This window comes from Suncus etruscus, chromosome 2 (genome assembly GCF_024139225.1).
Source record: "Suncus etruscus isolate mSunEtr1 chromosome 2, mSunEtr1.pri.cur, whole genome shotgun sequence".
NCBI classification, from domain to species: Eukaryota; Metazoa; Chordata; class Mammalia; order Eulipotyphla; family Soricidae; genus Suncus; species Suncus etruscus.
In genome coordinates, this window is record NC_064849.1 from 113573652 (window position 1) to 113598758 (window position 25107).

At 38.8% G+C, this 25107-nt stretch overlaps 1 protein-coding gene across 1 annotated transcript; it reads left to right on the top strand.

The window, feature by feature from the left end:
• Positions 1 to 483: 483 nt before the first annotated feature.
• Positions 484 to 23473, top strand: LOC126000947 (granzyme A-like). Its single transcript, XM_049768135.1, has 5 exons — positions 484 to 556; positions 5371 to 5512; positions 18672 to 18813; positions 19021 to 19293; positions 23315 to 23473. Exons 1-5 carry the CDS (start codon positions 484 to 486, stop codon positions 23471 to 23473), a joined length of 789 nt encoding a protein of 262 aa, XP_049624092.1.
• Positions 23474 to 25107: the final 1634 nt, after the last annotated feature.

Genomic DNA, 25107 nt, shown 5'->3' on the forward strand with positions numbered 1-25107 from the left:
AGAACCATATGGGATGCCAGGGATCTATCCCAGGTGGCTGCATACAAAGCAAGCCACTATTCATGGTATTATGGCTCTGGACCCAGGATTTTACTTTAAATCTAGTTTAAGTCCTAACTGGGTTCCCTGCGTGGAAATTTAAAATGATATTTTTGAAGTAGAAGTTAGAAGTTAGATACCCTAGGGACTCAACTGAGACATTTTAGAATCTTTTCTTATAAATTATGCCCTAGTGGCACCAAATTCAGCTGCCATCAACTGTTCTGTGGGATTACTATGCTCTCTCTCAGTAGTCCCAGACAAGGAAAGCATGCTCTCTGGTAAAGAGCCACTAATCACCATTCTCACAAAGTTGTGTTTCATTTATTTTAAAATAGAAAAAAAAGAAAAGAGAGAAACCACATCCTTTTTACTTTAGTATATATAGACAATCAGCAACTAAAGCAGATATGTCTTTCAATTGATGTGGGAAAGCCTGCCACAATGAGGAACCGCTGCCTATTTCTGGTATCTTCTTTCCTCATTGTTACTTTTTTCCTGTTAATTCCTCAAGGTAAGACATATTTCTATCATAAGTAAGATTTATTATGAATAAGTAATAAGTATCATTAATAAGTAATACTTATGATTTCTATCATAGACATTTGCAAAAGAAAGTAAACCTTCAAAGAACTATTAACAGTAGTAGCTAACTATACTAAGAGGAGAGTTCCTCCTATCAAGTCTTAACCATCTTTCTTGGATTATAAGTATGCCTTTATTGTAGACAAGGAATAAAACTTTTCTTCTTTATAATTCTTTACAAAAGATCAATTTCTTTTTATTGCTGCCAATTTATAATTTAAATTATGCACAAATAATAAAGACAACTAAACAAAAATATTTTGTTAGGAAAAAACTAATACCTTTCTGGAAAGAAATGGTGGTCATTGGTCTTATTGCGGAAAATGCATAGATATTTTTAGAGACCATTAAAACAAATAAAGCCTAGACATCTATAAGAAATTATAAATGCTTCATACTTTTACTGTTATTTATCTATATATTTGTGTATTTGAAAACATTGTGTACATGAAAACATTGAGAATACTCCAGTTAAATTTTGAGAACCACCAAAGTACTCTGTAATTCTACTCTAAATCTATTGGAGAGGGGGTTTACCATGTTAGCATGTCTTGATTTTAGTAATGCATATGCATTAGTATGCTGTCTAACTCATGGCATTGCTAACTGATAGGTAAAGGGTCCTGGATTGTTCTAGACTATCCTTCAAAACATTCTAGGAATTGAGGACTCTCAGTCTGGTAATAACAAGTGTACAGCAGTCATGAGTTTTCCCCAGAGTCTTGATTCTTGGAGGTATAAATATTGATTAATATAACAATTGGTCTTCTAGGAATTCTCAAGGTAATTCTCTATTTTATCATGCATCCAAGATAAGGAGGAAGGCAAAGCCAGACTAGGGTGCTTGCACTCAGTCAACCTGGATTCAATCCCTGACACTCCAAATTGTCCCCCAAGCCCTGCCAGAAATGATCCCTGAGCACTACTGGGTATTCCCTCAAAATAAAATTAAAATAAAATTAAAAGAAGGAAGAAAATTTGAATAATGTTATATTTTTAATGTTGCAAAACATTTGGAACCAAAGGGTGGGTATGTAGCATTTTTTAGTATGACTTTAACATGTTAAAATATCTACCAAGGTAAAAAACAGAGATGAAGAAAAAATTTCAGCCAGAGCTTTTCTTCAAAGGAAATAACAGATTGTTCTTTTTCTGCTTTGTTTCCTTGTGAGCAATCAAGGAAACAGACACAGCAAAGCAACATTTGATGCTCTGGAACAGTATTCCCAGTCCTCACACATGACATGACAACTGTTGGGTCCCATTTACTCCTTGACTGGTTATCGATGGATACTCAAAGAGCTCCCAGAATTAGAAATTGATTCCCATTCCCCTGTCCTCTTGGAAGGGGAAGAGATCTTGGTGATATTTATCTGCAGCAAATAATCCACACAGACAGGAGGGTAAAAGGGTAAGAAGGTTGGATGCAGAGTCCTTTGTCAACCTACTACAAGCTACAAAAACACCTGGAGCCACCTAATAAACTGTCCCAAAAGACTCTAAGCACCTCGCTCCCAAACTATTTACTAGGCTCTCAACAGTGTCCCCAACTGGAAGGCAGTAGGTGGGACAACAGGCAGAGATAATAATCTTATGGAAGTGCTTTCATTTTTAACAGGAACAATCTGAAGGATTCTACTAATATCACTTTCCCCAAAGATTCTGATTTATTTCTTTTCATTCTGGGTGGAAACCAAAAATTGTTCACTATTAATTGTTCTTAGTACTACCCACACTCTTCTAGGAGTGCTTGATTGAGAATGATGTGTATGGTGTGTACATTTTTCTGAAATTGACAATCACCAAACATAGAGTATGCCAAAAAGAGAATTTTGAAATAATAGTTATTGCAGCTCAGCAGATATGTTAACCCTTCAGGATCAATCTATACATACTCCCACTGGGGGGGGGGTGTGAATAAATTGAGCTATGATTTCTTGATTTCTCTAGCTTCTAATATTTTTTATTTCATTTGTGAAGGAGGAGAGGGTTGCTGTATTCAGGGCTTATTACTAACTCTGCATTCAGGGATCACTCCAGTCTAGATTTGGAGAACCACATACAGTGCAGAGGACAAATACCCTGAACTATTTCTTCAGCCCAACATTTTTTATTGCTAGAATTTCACTTTCCAACTCCCTTATGAGAGCTCTTCTAAGAGCCCTTGTGGTGACACTCTTCTGCTTCCTCTAAATCTCTTCAAACTTTATAAAAATACTTATATGTCTACAATTTACACCTTGTTGTGAAATGATCAGTGGACTCATTTTAACAATTACAGGATCTTTGCCCTATTTAAGGGACTATGAGTCACAGCAAGTGGTCAAGAGAGCTGGGATAGAAAGGTGGAGAGCAAAGAGTTTATCACAAAGGCACTCTGTGTAGCTATTTAACCTTGTGTTTATGACCAATAGGTCTCTAATAATGAATCTATGATCCTCAAGAGACATTTAGGAAAACTGACTAAATACAAAGTTCTCACCTAATGAATGATATCTCTTCTCATCACTACCTCATTAAAGGGACCACAGATTAAACCAGAAAGTTTTTTTTATGATAAGATAAAATTTCTTTTTTTAAATTTTTTATTTTTCATTATGAGAACAAAGATGCAAAGAAAGAGGACAAGGTAAAGTTACAGTGGAAGGACAATCACCCATAAACAGAATTCTCAGAAGAAGTCCCCTTGCTGATATCTTAACATTGAACTTTCAGCCAAAAAACATTAAGATAAATAAAATGGAACCCATGTACAATTACTTCGTCCCTCAAGTCCCCAGATTGTAATACATTATATTATTTCTTAGCAGCACACAAAGCAATCTAAAGCCATAAAATTTATGTAACTCCTTAAACATTAAAGGCATAGTGTTTTTTTACATTTCCATGCACATGCATATTAGTTTAAATTAACCTAAAAAGTTTAAGTGTTTTTTTTAAGGATTAGAGTCAAAGGAGCACAATAAAAATGGTGTTAGAGTGGCAATTGTTATTTGCATAGGCCCACCAAAATATGAGGGACATGGAAATGTCCTAAATTGGCCTAAATATAAGGAGACCCTACCCCTGAAGTTTTCTGGCATAAGACCAACTCTAGGCTCCAGGCAAGCTAGTTTGTTCAATCCAAGACATTGTCTGTAGTGCCATCACACTTTTATTTTTCACACAGTCTCTGTTGTTGGTATCATGTTTCTGTATTAAAGATCCTGGAATCTGCATATCCTACATTGAAGTCAGGATGTGGAGCGTCCTCTAGTTTCACCTCACAATTAAAGGGCAATGCAGAGTTCCCTGTCATGTAAGCAGGTCGTTGTTGTTGTTAAATTTTCTCAGTGTTAAGGGAAGTCTCTTTTGAGCAGGTCGATGTCAGAGCAGTGGTAGGGTCTTCCCTGGTAGAGGATTGCTTCCAGGTGATGTTATACACAAACTTGGATGTTTCGTGGATTGCTTCCTTGGTTCAGGGGTGAATGGAGAATGCCCATTCTTCTGAGGCCTGTGCCAGGTCCTTATGTCAATGTTCAGTGTGTAAGGTCCCGTTGCACTACAAGATTTGTGTGTTCCAATCTCTATTAGATAAGATCTTATGTATATGTATAGTATTTTCCCATTTTAATGTGCCTATGCAAACAAGGAACAATGCCACTTGGTGTTATCAGCCCATATGGGGGCCATAAGAACAAGTCCAACAATCCCCATGACATGGTACAATCATAAGCATTAAACTGGGGACTCTTTCACCAAAATTCCTTATTGAACAGCTCACAAAGAGAAGAAAAGATAAAAAAAAGTGGTTAGAATCGTCACTGTATAAGAGAATATTTAATATGACATATAGCTGTCAGAGAAAAATCACATAAAATATTCAAAAGACTTGCGTGTCCATTTTATGTCTTTTGAAATAGTTCGAGTTTTTTTAGATCCAAAGCACAGCTTTGATCTGTGATTAGGATTGTGCAGTAGTGAAGTTAAAAAGAGTAATGTGGGTTACTGATGGTTGGGTGGGAGAAAGAGTTAATGAGTAAAAATGAGCTTTCTGGGGTGTGCTAAACCAGAAAGTTTTAATCTGGACAATGAAGTGATAGTAGATGGTATTCAGCCTTAGTAAATGGTAAAAGTAAATAGTAAAAGTTCTTAGAGAGACCAGTGAGATATTACAAGGACTAAGACACTTGCGTGGTATATAGTAATTACTGGTTTAATCCATGCCCTTGCATATGGTCTCTGAGTAACAACAGATGTGGCCCTGGAAATACTCAAGCAACTTTAGGGTGTCCCAGGTAATCTCCCACATCCCACATCCCAAATAATATTATGGACCACATAGGAGATAAATAAATAAATGTCTCAACTCTGGAAAGGTCACAGCTAAAAGTTATCAATATTAGATTGAAAACTTGACAAAAATAGAATTATAAAGGGCAGTATCCAAGTTCTATAGATGCCTCTACTTCCCCAGAGCAAAACTAAGCCAGAATGAGTGGGAGTGTACATAAATTATTATCATCACATCACATCACATCCCCTCTATGATCATTGCTGCTGGTACATACAAACACATGGTTCTCTGATCTTTGCAAGCCCTGAATCCTGAGTTTATTTGCTGTGATGGTTTTGTGGTCTGATAATTTTCTTACCCATGCATCCTCTCCAAAATGGCAAAGTATGTTTGGTCTTTGAAATATGGCTTCAAGCAGAGCTCTAAGGGGTGCTCACTGACATAATTTGTCTTTTCCTTTGAAATGGGTTTTTGTGGCCAAATCATTGGTGGCAAAGAAGTCACTCCTCACTCAAGACCCTACATGGTTCTAATTAAATTAAGCAATAAAGGAATTTGTGGTGGAGCTTTGATCCATGAGAACTGGGTGTTGACTGCTGCTCATTGTACTATGTGAGTGCTTGAGTTTTAAAAAGTGTTTCTGGACACATACTAACTTGGAAAAAAAAGTTTATTATAAGTGCCTCAAAATTCATGGGAGGCCCATGAGTCTTTACAAAATTTAAGTGTTTGAGAGCTTGCATTATCACAACAGGAAGGTTAAATCAGACCAGACCTCAAAGAACCAGCCCAATGGGGAATCCTCAATGAACTTCCATAAGTTCTTGGACATTTTACCCTTCCTCCAACCATGGCACCTCCAATCTTGTTTCCTTTTTTGGTTCTACTTTTCATGATTTACTCCTAGTCTCCTGCTGTGGCTCCCCATTTATGCAGTTTTGTCTTAGCCCCTTTGTACTGTTATAGCAGGTCCAGGGATGATAACCTCCCCTATTACCAGGGACTAGCTTTTGGGTCCGGTTGTGTTAGAATCATATATTTTAGTTTCCTCAAGGAAAGTGGGTGACATGAACAGCGTACAGAAAACTGTGAAGAAATGAGAGACCACACAAATCTATGAGGGAGAACATCTAAATTTTTATATGAGGGTACCAGGGGTATATGAGGTATTTTTTACCAGTCACAAGTCTGAAAAGAATGCTCACAATTGCAAAACACAGATTAACAGTAAAACAATTCACCTGGCAAGGGTGGTTGAAGACCTGAATAGACCTAATGTTAAGTAAAAGTCCTAAATTGAAGGTTAAATTTAGACATCTCAAAGCAGTTTCTGGCAGGCTAGCCTCAGATGTAAAATAGTGGAATTTCTCTATCAAGTTCCTATTTCTAAGGGGAAAGTTTCCTTGTTGAAAGGTCAAAATAAAGGAGACAAACTATATCTAAAAATATATGTAATTCTTTTTCTGGTAAAAAGTTCAACAGCTCAAATCTACATCCTGGCCAAATCTTTTTCCATGTAAATTCTGAGGTAAAAGTTAACAAGTACTCAGGTCCTTTTAGAGATCTCCCATGAAGCAGAAATTGCAAGGACATTTTAAAGACAGAGGAAAAAAGTTGTTTCTAAGTGTCTTTATTTTGGTGCTGAGACTTTCCAGGTAAAGAGAAATTTAAGCAAAGCCATATTTGCCTGTAAAATTCCTTAGGTTCAGAAATAAAAAGGTTTTATTATAACACACACCGCAGAAGGGAGAATCATCTGCAGGTCAGTTAGATGTTTGTTATAAAGGAAGCAAAATGTCAGTACCATAACACGAAAATTTCATTGTAAGATATTTCTCAGGAATTTTGTTTAGCCATCCACTCGGGAGAGGGTGGTGTAAAACTTCCCAGAGGGCCTACTGGTGAAATATTTCTCAGGAGTTTTCAAATCAGCAATCCACACTAAGGAGAGAGCTTCTTAGAGAGTCTTCTGATGATCCTCCCCCTCTAGAAATATAGAAATTCCTCATTATGATACAATACCCTATCCCATGGTACCAGACCCAAGCCTACATTTTTTCTCTGGTCTTGAATTAATGCCCAGATAAAACTCACCAAGGGTTGAGTAAATAAAACTATCCCTGTTTTGAACAGTAAAACTGTACTTTTCAGTGAGGAGAGCATGTTTGAATGCCTTCTTGCTTCCCTTTTCTTTCACCATTAGCCTCTTTTAACTCTATCAAACACTACTTCAAGCCAATCAGGTCTGATATTTGCTTTGCTCCTGAATCAACCTTCTGTGCACAACTGTCCAGTTAGCTAGAAATCCACAGTCATAATGGCTACATAATTTGACATGCCACTACAAAAATTAGAATAAAAAATACTGCAGGTTTAGTTTCTCAATCACATTGATATATTTTTTATTCTTAATAGGCAGAGGTGGTGAAAGGCTACCTGATGGAGAGGGCAGATTTGTAAGACAGTAATCTGTGCTACAAGGACTGTTGCTTTTCTTTTATATTCTTCTTTTTGTTAGTTTTGGGGCCACAGTGTTCAGGTTTTATTCCTGCTCTATGCTCAGGACTCATTCCTGGAAATATTCAGGGGACCATAAGTGGTAGTGTAGGTCAAACCCTGGCCCACTGTATACAAGGCAAGTAACTTAATTGCTGTTTTATCTCTCTGACTCTGTTGCACCTTCTTAAGAGCGATTGACATTAGCTGGTAAGATGGAGATATGGCAATGTAAATATCTTTTTTTTTGGTTTTTGGGTCACACCCGACAGTGCTCAAGGGTTACTCCTGGCTCTACGCTCAGAAATCGCCCTTGGCAGGCACTGGGGACCATATGGGATGCCAGGATTTGAGCCACTGTCCTTCTGCATGAAAGGCAAATGCCTTACCTCCATGCTATCTCTCCAGTCCCACAATGTAAATATCTTGTTGGCTGGTTGGTAGGATTCATTCTAGGTTGTGAATAAAAAATAAATTTAGTGATTAGTACATTAGATATTATTGCTTTTTTAATTATTTTATTTAAACAACTTTATTACATACATGATTGTGTTTGGGTTTCAGTCATGTAAAGAACACCACCAATCACCAGTGCAACATACCCATCACCAATGTCCCAAATCTCCTTCCTCTCCACCCAACCCCCGCCTGTACTCTAGACAGGCTTTCTATTTCACTCGTACATTCTCATTATTAGGATAGTTCAAAATGTAGTTATTTTTTTAACTAAATTCATCTCTGTTTGTGGTGAGCTTCATGAGGTGAGCTGTAACTTCCAGCTCTTTTCCTTTCGTGTCTGAAAGTTGTTATTGCAAGAATGACTTTCATTTTTTTTAAAACTCATAGATGAGTGAGACCATTCTGCGTCTTTCTCTCTCTCTCTCTCTCTCTCTCTCTCTGACTTACTTCACTCAGCATAATAAATTCCATGTACATCCATGTACAGCCAGGATTTGAGCCACTGTCCTTCTGCATGAAAGGCAAATGCCTTACCTCCATGCTATCTCTCCAGTCCCACAATGTAAATATCTTGTTGGCTGGTTGATAGGGTTCATTCTAGGTTATGAATAAAAAATAAATTTAGTGATTAGTACATCAGAGGGTATTGCTTTTTTATTATTTTTTGTTTTGTTTTGTTTTGTTTATTAATCAAAATAAACTTTTAGCATGCAGTAAAACAATGAAAAGCCTGGGTGCTCCTTTAGGACATCATTTTCTAGCATTTACTCAATGCCAGGCAAATAGAATTCACCACTGCCCATCTAGTTCTAAAAGTTTCCCCATGTAATTCATTAATAGATAGACCTATTATTTGTAATTAATAGAGTGGTTGTGATTAATTTATAGATAAATTAATTGTGATTTATTAATATACAATTTAATAGATTAAGTGCTCTATTTAGAGAAATGTTGCAATGCTTTACTACATAACTATTTTCTTTAGCTTCTATCTCTAATCTATTATTTACTTGTAGGTGACCAAATTCTCTATCACAGCAAAGGAAGATATTGAGGGTGCAGCGCAACATATTCTCAGACTTTTTTTTTACCTCTCAGGAAAGTCTAAAGATTTATTTTTTAAAAATATGGCTTAGCTTTTTTTTCTTTTTTTTATTTGAACATCTTGATTACAAATATGATCTTGATTAGGTTTCAGTCATGTAAGGAACACCCCCCCTTCACCAGTGCAACATTTCCACCACCAATATCCCAAATCTCCCTCCATCCCACCCCACCCCCACCTATACTCCAGACAGGGTTTCCAGTTTCCTCATTCATTTGCATGATTATGGTAGTTCTCTGTGTAGTTATTTCTATAATTGCACTCACCACTCTTTGTGGTGAGCTTCATGAAGTGAGCTGGAAGTTCCAGCCCTCCTCTCATTGTCTCTGAGGATTGTTGCAAAAATGACTTTTACTTTTCTAAAAACCCATAGATGAGTGAAACTATTCTGTGTGTGTGTGTCTCTCTCTCTGACTTATTTCACTCAGCATGATAGATTCCATGTACATCCATGTATAGGAAAATTTCATGACTTCATCTCTCCTGACGGCTGCTTAATATTCTATTGTGTATATGTACAACAGTTTTTTTAGCCATTCATCTGTTGAAGGGCATCTTGGTTGTTTCCAGAGCCTGGCTATTGTGAATAGTGCTGCAATAAATATGGGTGTGAGGAAGGGGTTTTTGTATTGTATTCTTGTGTTCTTACGGTATATTCCTAGGAGTGGACTAGCTGGGTCAAATGGAAGCTCAATTTCCAGATTTTGGAGAAATCTCTATATCGCTTTCCATAGAGGTTGGACTAGACGGTATTCCCACCAGCAATGGATAAGAGTTCCTTTCTCTCCACATCCCCACCAGCACTGATTTTTCTCATTCTTTGTGATGTGCGCCAATCTCTGTGGTGTGAGATGGTACATCATCATTGTTTTGATTTGCATCTCCCTGATAATTAGTGATAAGGAGCATTTTTTCATGTGCCTATTGACCATTTGTATTTTTTTTTATCAAAGTGGCTATTCATTTATTCTCCCCATTTTTTGATGGGATTAAATTTTTTTTCTTGTAAAGTTCTGTCAGTTCCCTGTATATTTTGGCTATTAGCCCCTTATCTGATGGGTGTTGGGTGAATAGTTTCTCCCACACGGTGGGTGGCTTTTGTATCCTGAGCACTATTTCTTTTGAGGTGCAGAAGCTTCTCAGCTTAATGTATTCCTATCTGTTGATCTCTGCTTACACTTCTTTTGAAAATGCAGTTTCCTCTTGGAAGATGACTTTAGTCTCAATGTCATGGAGTCTTTTACCAACGTGTTGTTCTATATACCTTGTGGTATCAGGTCTGATATAAAGGTCTTTAATCCATTTGGATTTTACCTTCGTACATGATGTTAACTGGGGGTCTATGTTTGCTTTTTTGCAAGTGGCTAACCAGTTCTGCACCACCACTTGTTGAAAAGGTTTTCCCTGCTCCACTTAGGATTTCTTGCTCCTTTGTCAAAAATTAGATGATTGTATGTCTGGGGAACATTGTATGAGAACTCAAGCCTATTCCACTGATCAGAGGGTCTGTCTTTATACCAATACCATGCTGTTTTGATAACTATTGTTTTGCAGTACAGTTTAAAGATGGGGAAAATAATGCCTCCTATTTTCCTTTTTCCTAGGAGTGTTTATTGTTCCAGATGAACTTCATAAGTGTTTGATCCACTTCTTAGAAGAATGTCATGGGTGTCTTTAGAGGGATTGCATTAAATCTGTATAATGCTTTGGGGAGTATTGCCATTTTTTATTTATTTTTTTTAGTATTGCCATTTTAATTATGTTAATCCTGCCAATACATGAGCAGGGTATGTATTTCCATTTCCGGTTGTGTCCTCTCTTATTTCTGGGAGCAGGGCTTTATAGTTTTCTTTGTATAGGTCCTTCACATCTTTGGTCAAGTTGATTCCAAGGTATTTGAGTTTGTGTGACACTAATGTGAATGGGATTGCCTTCTTGAAGTCCATCGCTTCCCTATCATTATTGATGTATAAAAAGGGCATTGATTTCTGTGTGTTAATTTTGTAGCCTGCCACCTTGCTATATAAGTCTATTGTTTCTAGAAGCTTTTTGGTAGAGTCTTTAGGGTTTTCTAAGTAGAGCATCATGTCATGTGCAAAACAGTGAGAGCTTGATTTCTTCCTTTCCTATCTGGATTACCTTGGTATCTTTTTCTTGCCTGATTGCTATAGCAAGCACTTCCAGTACTATGTTGAAGAGGAGTGGTGAGAAAGGACGGCCTTGTCTTGTACCAGAATTTAGAGGAAAGGCTTTTAGTTTTTCTCCATTGAGGATAATATTTGCCATTGGCTTGTGGTAGATGGCTTCAACTAGATTGAGAAAGGTTCCTTTTATTTCCATCTTGCTGAGAGTTTTGATCAAGAATGGGTGTTAGACCTTATCAAATGGTTTCTCTGCATGTATTGATATGATCATGTGATTTTTATTTTTTTTTGTTGTTGATGTTGTGTATGATGTTGATAGATTTACAAATGTTAAACCATCCTCGCATTCCTGGGATGAAACCTACTTGGTCATAGTGTATAATCTTCATGATGATGCATTGGATCCTATTTGCCAGAATTTTGTTGAAGATCTTTGCATCTGCATTCATCAGGGATATTGGTCTGTAATTTTCTTTTTTGGCAGCATCTCTGTCTGGTTTTGGTATCAAGGTGATGTTGGCTTCATAAAAGCTATTTGGGAGTGTTCCCGTTTTTTCAATTTCATGGAAGAGCCTGGCTAGGATTGGTAGTAACTCCTCTTGAAAGATTTAAAAAAGTTCATTAGGAAATCCATCTGGGCCTGGGCTTTTCTTTTTAGGCAGATGTTTGATTACAGTTTCAATTTCCCTAGTAGTGATGGGGTGTTTAGATATGCTACATCTTCCTTACTTAAATGTGAAAGGTTATAAGTGTCCAAGAATTTTTCCATTTCTTCTAGGTTCTCATGTTTAGTAGCATAAAGTGTCTCAAAATAGTCTCTGATTACCCTTTGGATCTCTGCAATATCTGTTGTGATCTCCCCCTTTTCATTTTTAATACAGGTTATCAGGTTTCTCTCTTTCTTTGTGAGTTTTGCCAATGGTCTATCAATCTTGTTTATTATTTCAAAGAACCAACTTCTGCTTTCGTTGATCTTTCGGATTATTTTTTGGGTTTTCACTTCATTGATTTCTGCTTTCAACTTTGTTATTTCCTTCTGTCTCCCTATTTTTGGTTCCTTTTGTTGGTCATTTTCTAATTTTATGAGCTGCATCATTAAGTTATTCAGGTATGCCCCTTCTTCCTTCCTGATGTATGCTTGTAAAGCTATAAATTTTCCTCTCAGGACTGCTTTTGCTGTGTCCTGTAAATTCTGGCAGTTTGTGTCTTCATTATCATTTGTTTTCAGGAAAGTTTTGATTTGCTCTTTGATTTCATCTCAGACCTACTGGTTGTTCAGTAGTACACTGTTTAATTTCCAATTGTTAAAGTTTTTCTTCTGTGTGGCTTTGTAGTTCACATCTAATTTCAGAGCCTTGTGGTCAGCAAAGTTGGCCGCAAGATTTCTATCCTCTTGATTTTATGGAGGTATGTTTTATGTGTCAGCATGTAGTCTATCCTGGAGAATGACCCAGGTACATTGGAGAAGAATGTGTATCCAGGTTTTTTGGGGTGGAGTGTCCTATTATATCTACTAGTCCTCTTTCTTCCATTACTCTTTTCAGGACTAGTATGTTTTTGTTGGGTTTCAGTCTGGTTGACCTATCAAGTGTTGACAGAGCCATGTTGAGGTCTCCCACAATTGTTGTGTTATTATTGATGTCTTCTTCCAGATTTGTCAATAACTGTAGTAGATAATTTGCTGGTCTCTCATTGGGTGCATATATGTTTAATAGTCTGATTTCTTCCTGTTGCACATATTCCTTGATTAGTACATAGTGTCCATATTTGTCCCTTACCACTTTTCTGAGTATAAAGTTGGTGTCATCAGATATTAATATGGCCACCCCAGCTTTTTTGAGGGTGTTGTTTGCTTGGATGATTTTCCTCCAGCCTTTGATTTTGAGTCTATGTTTGTTCTGATTATTCAGGTGTGTTTCTTATAGGCAGCAGAAGGTTGGATTCATCTTTTTGACCCATTTTTCCACTCTGTGTCTTTTTTTTTTTTAATTTTTATTTTGATCATAATGGTTTACATAGTGTTGACAATAATATTTTAGGTACATATTTACATAAAATCAGGGGGGATTCCCATCACCAAATTGTCCTCCCTACACCTCCATTTCTGTCCTACCTCCCATTTCCTCTTCCCTCATCCCAGGTCGGCTTGAATATGTGGTCCCCTCTTTATCTAACCCACAACTTAGTAGTCTTGCACCTGTTTGGTCTTGATGCCTCCCTTAGTTCCCCCTCTAACTGGAGGCAGGACTAGCTAGTTCAAGTTGCGTGGTTTTGTTTGAAAAAGAGAAAAGTAATAAACTGGGGTAAGGATCTAATACCCCGAAACTGGGCGGAATCCTTCTAGAGGCTCTCATCATCGATTTGAGAGATGGAGAAAAAGAAGGTGAAACACTCCACCAGTACCAAAAGAAGTGTCAAATATCTAGTGAGGGCTTGAGCTGTATCGATAAGCACCACAAAAAAAAAAAAAAACAGGCAAACAAACAACAAAAAGCAAAACAAGCAAAAACAAACAAACAAAAAAAAACACACCATGGTCTTGAAATGAGAAACATGGCATAGCACATAACGAAAGAAAAGAAAGGAAGAGAAAATATAAGTATGGTTGGGGACAGTTTCAATAATCACTCCCAAACAGAGAAATCGACCAAAATAGATAGGTGAATAAAAATAATAACAACAATAATAAATGGAGGTAAAAAATATATAGATAATAACCAAGGTTTTGTGCTTTTTGTATTTTTATTTTTTCCCTCCTGCCCTGGCACAGTAAATATTGGGGTCATTCGAAAAGGAATTCACTTGGCCTAAGAGATATGGGGTTTCTCCGTCCTTGGAGCATACTGTCATGGGATCAACACTAGACTTTGCTCAGGAGCCTTTACTCTCCCGGTGGTGGTTTTTTTTTTTTTTTTTTTTTGGTGTGTGGAAGACTTCTGTTCTGTGTTTAGAGGTCTCAGTATCTGCACAGCTCCTGAGGTGGGACTTATGATGAAGTCAATCTTTGTGGTTCTAGAGGTTCTGTTACCTCCGTATCATTTTAAACCATCTTCTGTGGTTGGTGATCTTGGTCTCTGCCCTGATCCTAGGGTGGCACCTAGGATAGCATCTTTCTTTGTGCTTCCAAAAGCCCTGTTCGGTTACAATTTTCTCTGCCGGACCTTTGGGACTGGGGATCCTGGTTATTGTGCAGGTCATAGTTCAAACCCTAAACTAGGGCTTTTTTTTTTTTTTTTTTGGTCCCAAGATGTATACCGTCTGGTCGTAGTTCTAGCAGCCAGTCAACTATAAATCACGATCTTGGCTTTTGGACCTACCAAAGGGTGCCGAGACTTCTGGTTGTGTCTTGTCGTTAGCTGGTAAGGTAGGTTAATCTGCTCTGAGGTCAGGATGTTCAGATTTTCCTCATTGTCAGGAAATCATGTTAGAGTTGGCCCTTGTTGTTGACCCCGCAGTATTAAGGCAGTCCCGGCTGGGATTTGTTTCTTGCCACTGTTGTGAGGAACTGTGCCGTTTCTATGTCTGGGATCCAGGGTTCAAGGCTGGATGAATGGTATCTGATGTCCAACAACAGATGAATGGATCATTAAGATGTGGTACATATACACAATGGAATATTACATGGCAGTCAGAAACGATACAATCACAGACTTTGCAGCAACATGGATGGACTTAGATCATGTTATGTTAAACGAAGTAAGTCAGAAGACAAAAGATAAACACAGAATGGTGGCACTATTCTGAAACACCTAGAACATATAGTTTAAACACAACTAATACCTAACAATCAAATAACAGGGTTTAACAGGGTAGAAACTTCGAACACTGTAATACTCAACATATACGTGGGAGCAGTGTCCAAAATTCATGAAAAAGGAGCAACACAAACACTTGACAACACATTATACCACAAAGAAAGCAGCAACAACAGAAACAACAGCATTAAGAGAACAGGTAAGTAATCAGACTTCCAAAACAAAGGCCCACAATAATCCCTTAGAGTTCGTATACAGGAACACAAGTATAGAACACCAAGGGAAATCACGACTGCAATGGCAGCATACCATAGCACTATGTTTTAATGCCTTTATCTTACTATATTTTAAATAACCTCTCAGCTTTTCTGTCCACAGGCACCCTTGGATACAAAGGGCGGACAAACTAAGATGGCAACTCGGGATACCACACGAGATACCATACATAGCATGCACTACGAGAGGGCCACGAGAAAACTCTCTAACATATACTTTATCTCTAGGTTATTCCTTCTTTTAGGAATTGAAGCAAGTGACCATTCAGACCACCGAAGCAGTGCCTGTGATGTACAGACTTAAACTACAGGCTCTATTCTTCGAACACATTCAACCTAACCAGCATTCCCTTGCTATTCTCCCCTCTCTTCTCACTACTTTTTTTTTTTTTAATTCTATTCCTCTCTTTACTTTTTCCCCTTTCTCTTCTCCTTTTCTTTCTAAGGTATTTTCTCTTTCCTCTCACTGCATACCCCTCCCATATACCTTCCCCTGTCTCCCCTCTGGAAATCCAACTATCCCTTCACCCCTCAATTCCATCCAGATCTCCCACCATATTAAAACTCTTCACCCTCAATCCTTAATCTATTAGGCATCAAGGCCGACCTCCTACCCAACGAAACAGTACCCAGCACCCAGGCGAGGGGACACCCAGTCAAACCCACACCTCGTCTCCTGCAAGAAAAGACAGCCAACTCCCTGCGGACTCATGCTGTGCGGCCTTCCCTACCAACTCCCCCTAACGTGGACTGTTTCTCGAAACCGGATCTAGGTCCAAAAGTATCCCCAACGCAAGAACTCTTCCAAGACCTCCCTGCCACAAATTTTTACCAATCTGAAGAAGGTCAGGGGGTGGGATAGGAAGATGCCTGGGAACCCACACACCACAGGAAACACCCAAAAGACAATGGGAAAAACTGTACCTCCAACATAGGCATAAGACTGGTAATACACCACCTCTTTACCTACTCTCCCCCAAATGTAAGGTAGTCTTTTGCACCACTTTGGTCCCTTAAAAAACCTCACTAACTCACCTTAAATTTTTTTTTAATTTTTTTATTTTTTTTAATTAATTAATTTATTTTTTAAATGTTTGTCCTACATATACATTTGTGAGCGCATACATTTTTATTTCCTTTTTTTTTTTTTTTCTTTTCCTCGCTTTTGGGTATGTGACCTGTTTCTGTTATCCCCTCTGTCCACCCACAAATACACAGACATTATAATGTAGCACCACTTCCCCCTGCAAAGGCACACCAAATAAAGGGGAAATCTTACATATAAAAAAAAAGAGCTCTTGTCTACTAGAGATGGGAACTCATAGTTGTTTACAAAACAGGGATATCTCCTACCTTGAAAATATGTCATGTGGAATCAACTTAGACCTCAGGTGATCAGATACCATTCACTCTGTGTCTTTTAATTGGTGAATTTAGTTCATTGACATTGAGGGAAATGATTTCTTAGGATTTAACGTCATCTTTGTAGATAAGTTTGCTGTGTTTGTTGGTCTCTCTTGTCTTAAAGTAGACCTGTCAGTTTTTCCTTTAAGGCTGATTTTTCATCTGTGAAATTTCTGAGCTATTTTTTTTATCCATGAAGCTATGTATCCTTCCTTCAAACATGAATATGAGTCAGGCTTGGTGCAGTATTCTCGGTGAGGCATTCATTTCATTCAGTCTTGTCACAATATCCCACCACTGTCTTCTGGCCTTGAGAGTTTCTTGTGACATGTCTGCTGTAAGTATTAGGGATGCTCCTTTGAATGTAATTTTTTTTATCTCGCTGCTTTCAGTATTCTATCTCTATCTGTGGGATTTGTCATTGTAACGAGGATATGTCTTGGGGTGTTTTTGTTTGGGTCTCTTTTAGCTGGTACTCTTCAGGCATGCAGGATTTGATTGCATGTAGTCTTTAACTCTGTGAGTATCTCTTTGATGATGTCTTTGATAGTTGACTCTTCCTGGTGATCTCCTACCTGGGTCTCTGGGACTCCAATGATTCTTATGTTGTTTCTGTTGAGTTTATCAAAGACTTCTATTTTCATCTGTTCGCATTCCTTGAGTACTTTTTCCATTGCCTGATCATTTGTCTTAAGGTTCTTTTCCAATTTCTTCTGCTGTGTTGAATTTCTCTGCATCTCATTTTCCAGTACTCCAATTCTCTCCTCACCTGCTGTTACTCTGCTGTTGAGTCCATCCACTGAGGTTTTCAGTTGAGCTATCATGTTTTTCAGATCTGTTATTTCAGTTTGGAGTTTTCTGATTTCTGTCTTTTTGTTCTGTTCAGATCAATCTATGCTTTCTTTGAGTTCTACAAACATCTTCCATATTGCTATTTTAAGTTCCTTATTGGAGAGGTTAATCAGATGGTTGGAAATTTTTAGGTCATCCAAGCTATCATCTTTTTTCTCTGTGAATGGTGTTTGCCTGTGAGGTTTCCCCATTGTCACACTAGTAGTGTGGTTTTTCCTGCGTGTTGTGGTGGGTTCATTGGTTAGAAAGAGTGCGCGGCTGCGAAGCGAAGCATGGCTGTGCTCTTCTGCTGCCTCTAGTTGACAGTTTCTTGGGGGTGTGCTCCCTAGACCTCTGAGGAGAGCTTCAGGTATTCAAGAAACACAGACAGGCACAGGAAAAATTTCTATTGAAGTCCTCAGAGTGATCAAAGGCACAGCAGGGCGGAGCCTCTGCACGCCAGAGGGCTCAGCTTATTGGTTGAGAACCCCCACAGCCAGAATGTACTCACTCAGTCACTGGGCAGCTTCAGAATGCAGTTTGGGGGGGGTATGCTCCCTAAGCCTCTGAGGAGACCTTCAGGTATTCAAGAAATACAAACAGGCACAGGAGATATTTCCCTTGAAGTCCTCAGAGTGATCAAAGGCACAGCAGGGCGGAGTTTCACAGGCCAGAGAGCTCTGCTATTGGTTGGCGACCCCACAGCCAGACTGTACTCATTCAGTCGCTGGGCAGCTTCAGAATGCAGTTTTTGGGGGGTGCACTTCCTAGGCCTCTGAGGAGACCTTCAGGTATTCAAGAAACACAAACATGCACAGGAGAGTGGCTTAACTTGTTACATAGAGTTGATGATGATGACAATGATAATAGCAACCATGTATTTTAAATCACCTTATTTCTTGAGAAATCAAAGCAATAGTACAATGGGCAGGGCACTTGCTTTTGAAATCAGTCAACCTGGGCTTGATCTCTGCACCTCATATGGTCTCCCCCAAACTCCACCACGAGTAATTGCTGGGCTGATCTTAGAGCAAGGAGCAACCCCAAGCAAACAAACAAAATCCACCTATTTCTTAGTCTTTAAAGTATATGTTTTATGAATCAGGGTATATCTCAGTGATAGAGTGCATTGTTTCCATGTATGAGGCCTGGATTTGATGCCAAGACACAAAATAAAGAAAAAGTGTACAATGTTTTTCTTTCCCATGCTGGCTTTCCATGAAACTTTCCATGATCTGCCTGTAGTGAGTTCCAATTCCTTCTGAGAACAATTCCAGTTAACAGCAATTTGCTTCTTTTTAGAAACAAAAGAACCCAGGTCATCCTTGGAGCTCATGCACAGAACAAAAGTGAACCAGAAAGACAGATAAGATACATTGAGAAATGGATCCCCTATTCATGCTATGATTCTATCACACATGAAGGTGATCTTCAACTTCTACAGGTACCCACCTTGGATTGTGTCCTTTCAGTCATTTGATTGACACCAATCAATTATAGTATATCTTAAAATATGGTCACTTACCTGGTCACCTCTGTAACTACATATCATGACTACGTGAAAAGGACTCTGAGAGTTGGACTAGAGTTTAATTTTAAATGTGACTTTACTTAGCTTGTTCTGTTAATTCTTTATGCTTATTTCCTACAGCTGAACAAAAGTGCAACACTTAATAAAAATGTGAATCTCCTTCCTCTGCCAAAAAGAGGGAAAGATGTGAAGCCAAACACAATGTGTCGAGTTGCAGGATGGGGAAGTACTCATGAAAAGTCCTCTATGTCCTCCAACACTCTAAGAGAAGTCAATATCACAGTCATAGACAGAAAAATTTGCAATAATCCAAAGCATTATAACTACAATCCTCTAATTGGGCTAAACATGATCTGTGCTGGAAACCTCAATGGAAGAAGAGATTCATGCAAAGTAAGTGAAATAGGACCTACCTGTTAGCTTTCTATCAGTAAGTTATAAAAATAAAGAAAATGCCATAACATTGGCTTTACACAGTCCTACTGATTTTTGGTTTGGTATCACAACTAGTTGTGTTCATAACTTACTCTTAGTTATTTACTCAGAGAATCACTTCTGACCAACTCAAGGACCTTATGGGGTGCTGGCACCCAGAACAGTTGTTACAAGACACACACCTTACCTGCTATATAATCTCTTTGGCCCCAAGTCCTAGTGCTTTTTGTTTGTTTGGGGGGGGCCACAGCCAGCAGTTTTCAATGGTTGCTTCTGAATTGCTCTGCACTCAGACATAACTCTTGGCATTGTTTAGGGGACCAAATGGAATGCCAGGGATCGAACTCCAGCCAGTTTTGTGCAAGGCAAGTGTACACAATGTATCTCCATGTGTTATCACTCTGGTCCCAATTCCTAGTAATTTTTTAAAAAGGGGACCAAAGAGATATTAAAGAGGTTATGATGCATGTCTTGCAAATAGCTCCCTCTGGTTTGATCCCCAGAACCCCATAATTCCTCTAGGCAACTGCTGGGTATGACTCTGATGGCCCCTTGAGCACTAAAGAAATGACCTAGATAATTCCAGCAACACAGAGCCCAATCAGAACCATTTTTGAGACCCTTGCATTGAACCATTGGCCCAGATGGCTGAGTATCGCAGTAGACAGAAGGGGTCCCCAGGCCTCCTGAGCACTCTTGGGAGACCTGCCTCCCCCCAAATTAACTAGTTAAATAATGTGCTCAATTAAAGTGTGTTCATAAAAAAATAGCAAGTTTCAAGTTTATTGTTATGTCTTTTGATATTATAATCAGAAGCTAAGGAACATTTTTCATATTAACATATGTAAATCAAAACTATGGTAACATGCAGGAACACTAATTATGGATCCTTTAGAGCCTTCACTACCCTTTTCCCACCATACCAAATTCCTCAAAATTCTTGATCATGCCAGGGCTCTGAACTGTGTGTCATTGGCTAACTCACACTCCTGGACTAGAACCCACAACTTCCGAGAACAGAGCTCCAACCCTAGAAAAATCTCCAGGAAAATACAGGGTGTGATTTGTAACTGCATTCCCTCCTGGAGCTCCAGTAAGGCTGGAGTGTTCACCTCACTGTCTGGGAAGTCCTTAGGAATATGATGGTGGTGCAGGCATGTGTCAGTTCTGCAGATGCCTCCCTCCACAGGCCCAGTTCCAGCCCAACAGTTGGAGCTCTCCCCTTTCAAGGCCAAAATTGGCTTCAGGAGCATATCAATGTGTGCTTCCAGTAAGATCAGATTTCTGAAGGATCACTGCAGTGAGCAAATCAATCCTGGCCCCATACCTTATAGACATGTAAATGTGATGATTCTAGAATCCCATTAGGAAATATAAGATGCTCTGAGAATGAAGAATAATGCTGCAACTTACAACTAAGTGGCATCACTCTGCCATGGAGCCAGTTAATTTACAGGTATTGTTATCCTGGACTTCCTGAAGCCTCCATCTTAGTCCCTATGTTCAAAGGAGACATGGGAAAGCAAAGTCCCCACTGGAGAGCAAGAAAAAGCTGTCCTGATTCTGTGCCTTTAGGAAGACAATTATCTACTGGAGAAACTTGAAAATAAAATTTTTGTTCTTTGCATTCATATTCCATCAGCATTTAATTATTCTGACCCTCAAGTAAGTAAGCCACTTGAGAAAGTGACCAATAAATAGGAAGACTTCCTTTCTAAAGCAGAGATATCACCTCAAAAGTAGTAGATAATGAAATAATAATAGGGTCCGGCGGTGGCGCTAAAGGTAAGGTGCCTGCCTTGCCTGCGCTAGCCTTGGACGGACCGCAGTTCGATCCCCCGGTGTCCCATATGGTCCCCCAAGCCAGGAGCAACTTCTGAGCACATAGCCAGGAGTAAACCCTGAGCGTTACCGGGTGTGGCCCAAAAACCAAAAAAAAAAAAAAATGAAATAATAATAAATGAATCCCATTCACAATAATGCCACACAAACTCAAATATCTTGGAATCAACTTGACTAAAAATGTGAAGGACCTATACAAAGAAAACTATAAAACTCTGCTCCAAGAAATAAGAGAGGACATGCGGAAATAGAAGCACATACCCTGCTCATGGATTGGCAGGATTAACATTATTGAAATGGCAATACTCCCCAAAGTATTGTACAGATTTAATGCAATCCCTCTAAAGATACCCATGACATTCTTCAAAGAAGTGGATCAGACACTTTTGAAATTAATTTAGAACAATAAACACCCTCAAATAGCTAAAGCAATCATTGGGGGAAAAATATGGGAGGAATTACTTTCCCCAACTTTAAACTGTACTAAGAAGCAATAGTTATCAAACAGCATGGTATTGGAATAAAGACAGACACTCAGATCAGTGGAATAGGCTTGAATACTCAGAAAATGTTCCCCAGACATACAATCACCTAATTTTTGATAAAGGGGCAAGAAATCCTAAATGGAGCAAAGAAAGCCTCTTCAAACAAGTGGTGTTGGCACAACTGGCTACCCACTTCCAAAAAGTTGAACTTAGACCCCCAGCTAACATCATGTACGAAGGTAAAATATAAATGGATGAAAGACCTCGATATCAGACCTGAAACCATAAGATATATAGAACAACACATAGGTAAAACACTACAGGACATTGAGACTAAAGGCATCTTCAAGGAGGAAACTGCACTCTCCAAGCAAGTGAAAGCAGAGATTAACAGATGGGAATATATTAAACTGAGAAGCTTCTGAACCTCAAAAGAAATAGTGCCCAGGATACAAGAGCCACCACTGAGTGGGAGAAACTATTCACCCAATACCCAGATAAGGGGCTAATTTCCAAAATATACAAGGAACTGACAGAAATTTACAAGAGAAAAACATCTAATCCCATCAAAAAATGGGGAGAAGAAATGGACAGACACTTTGACAAAGAAGAAATACAAATGGCCAAAAGACACATGAAAAAATGCTCCACATCACTAATCATCAGGGAGATGCAAATCAAAACAACTATGAGGTACCACCTCACACCCCAGAGATTGGCACACATCACAAAGAATGAGAACAAGCAGTGTTGGCAGGGATGTGGAGAAAAAGGAACTCATCCACTACTGGTGGGAATGCCATCTAGTTCAACCCTTATGGAAAGCAATATGGAGATTCCTCCAAAAACTGGAAATCAAGCTCACATATGACCCAGCTATACCACTCCTAGGAATATACCCTAGGAACACAAAAATACAATACAAAAATCCCTTCCTTACACCATATTCATTGCAGCACTATTTACCATAGCAAGACTCTGGAAACAGCCAAGATACCCTTCAACAGATGAATGGCTAAAGAAACTGTGGTACATATACACAATGGAATATTATGCAACTGTCAGGAGAGATGAAGTCATGAAATTTTCCTATACATGGATGTACATGGAATCTACTATGTTGAGTGAAATAAGTCAGAGAGAGAGAAATGCAGAATGGTCTCACTCATCTATGGGTGTTAAGAAAAATGAAAGACATTCTTGCAATAATAACTTTCAGACACAAAAGAGAAAAGAGCTAGAAGTTACAGCTCACCTCATGAAGCTCACCACACAACAGGGATGAGTTTAGTTAGAGAAATAACTACATTCTGAACTGTCCTAATAATGAGAATGTATGAGAGAAATGGAAAGCCTGTCTAGAGTACCGGTGGTGGTCGGGTTGGGAGGAGGGAGATTTGGGACATTGGTGATGGGAATGTTGCACTGGTGATGGGTGGTGTTCTTTACATGACTGAAACCCAAACACAATCATGTATGTAATAAAGTTGGTTAAATAAATAAAAGATTTAATCAAAAAAATAAATGAATCAAATAACCTTGTTTTAAAGTATTCACAATCATTTTGATGTTTGAAACATTCATTTTCAGTGGTACTATTTGCATCCATTTAGAGGACATGTGAAATACTAATGCCACTCTTGTCTTCCCAGGGTGATTCTGGAAGCCCTCTGATATGTGATGATATTTTCAGAGGCATCACTGCCTTTGGCTTGGAAGGGAAATGCGGAAACCCTAAGGGACCAGGCATCTATACTCTACTCTCACAGAAGTACATCAATTGGATCAATAAAAACATGAGAACAGTGTAGATCATGGTATTTTATTTTATTTGTTATCAATCGTATAAATAAAATCTATTTGTGACTGCACTCCTTTTTTGTTTAGTGTGTAAACGAAGCAAATACAGAAACCTGGAGTAGTAGGCAAGTGTGTGGATAGGCTGTATGCCTGGAGATGCTGGCAAAAATTTACACCATCCTGCACAGAATGTCCAATCCTGTCAAATGTCTGATTGCACCTGAGCCATGCATAGATTACATGTTTGGAGCAGGAACCAGTCCCTGATCATATTTTTTCAGAAAGCCAGGGGATTCTTAGGCTGGAACAAGGTTTGGTGCTTCATGAGGAATTAGATAATCTCTGTTTCTACTGGTTTTTGTTTTGTTTTGACATAAGAAAGCATTTTCCGGTAGCAGATAGGGCACTAATTCAATTCCCATGATCCCATAGAGTCCCGAGAGCCACCACCAAAAGTGAGTCCTGAGCCCAGAGTGAGGAACAAACCCTGAGCATCATTGGGTCAAATCAGAAAGGGAAAAAGAATGTCCAGAGGAAACAAATAAATACCTTATTTTTTGTTCTAAAAGATGCACCTGATCATAAGACTTACATAGTTTTCAGATTCTCTCCTCTGCTGCTCCTGGGAAAATTCGCTCCATAAGACACATCTTTTTTTTTGGGGGGGGGGAGTGCATTTTTTGATACGAAAATGTGGTAGTTTTACTTAGGAAATATGAGAGAAAAAAAGGCAAGAGAGAGTTCCATTAATAGAAAATAGACACCCAGAGCTTGAATGTGGACAGTTCCAGAATGGAGCATACTAGGTTTTGCCCCAGAAGCTGGTTGTTTTGGTCTTTTCCCAACTGCTTCAGCCTGGATATCTCTGTGAATGTAAAAACCACTTGCTAGATAATTGCTAAAGACTTTGAATTCTGAGGTTTTTCTCATTTATCACCTATGTTTCTGAATTTCTCCTGGTCCAGCCTTCAGGTTCAGATTGAGTTTCTCTTAAATTGGCACCTCAGACTGGTCTTAAGTTTGGGAAGTGTTATTTAAGTTTTCTTATTTGTCTGTTTGTTTGGTTTGGTTGGTTGGTTGGTTGGTTGGTTGGTTGGTTGGTTGGTTGGTTGATTGGTTTGGGGCCACACCTAGCAATGAGCAGGGATTAATCCCAACTCAGAGATCACTCCTGGTGAATTTGGAGAACCATAAGGGATGCCTGAGATTGAACTCGATTTGAGTACATGGAAGGTAAGCACTCTACCCATTATATTATCATCACTCTCGCCCCAACAGGTCATTTAAGTCTTAATCATAGTCCTGGGCTGAGCAAGATAACTCTTTTTCAGGACACATCTTGGCTTGTAATTTTTTGAAATTTGTGAACAAGCCTCCCAATCCTTTAATCTCATTCCTACCCCCACTGCTTACTTTACATAGAAAGCAATACATTAGAGCAGTGGTGGGCAACCTTCTTTTTCAACTGAGCCAAATCTCGCCAAAACCATGATTGAAATTTATTTTGAGAGCCACAGAGGGCACGCACTGACAGAGGCTAGGATCAGAGCCCTGACTCCTGGATTGGCCAACCGGCACACAGAAGAGCCGCATTAAAAAGTGTAATAAGGGGCCAGAGAGATAGCATGGAGGTAAGGTGTTTGCC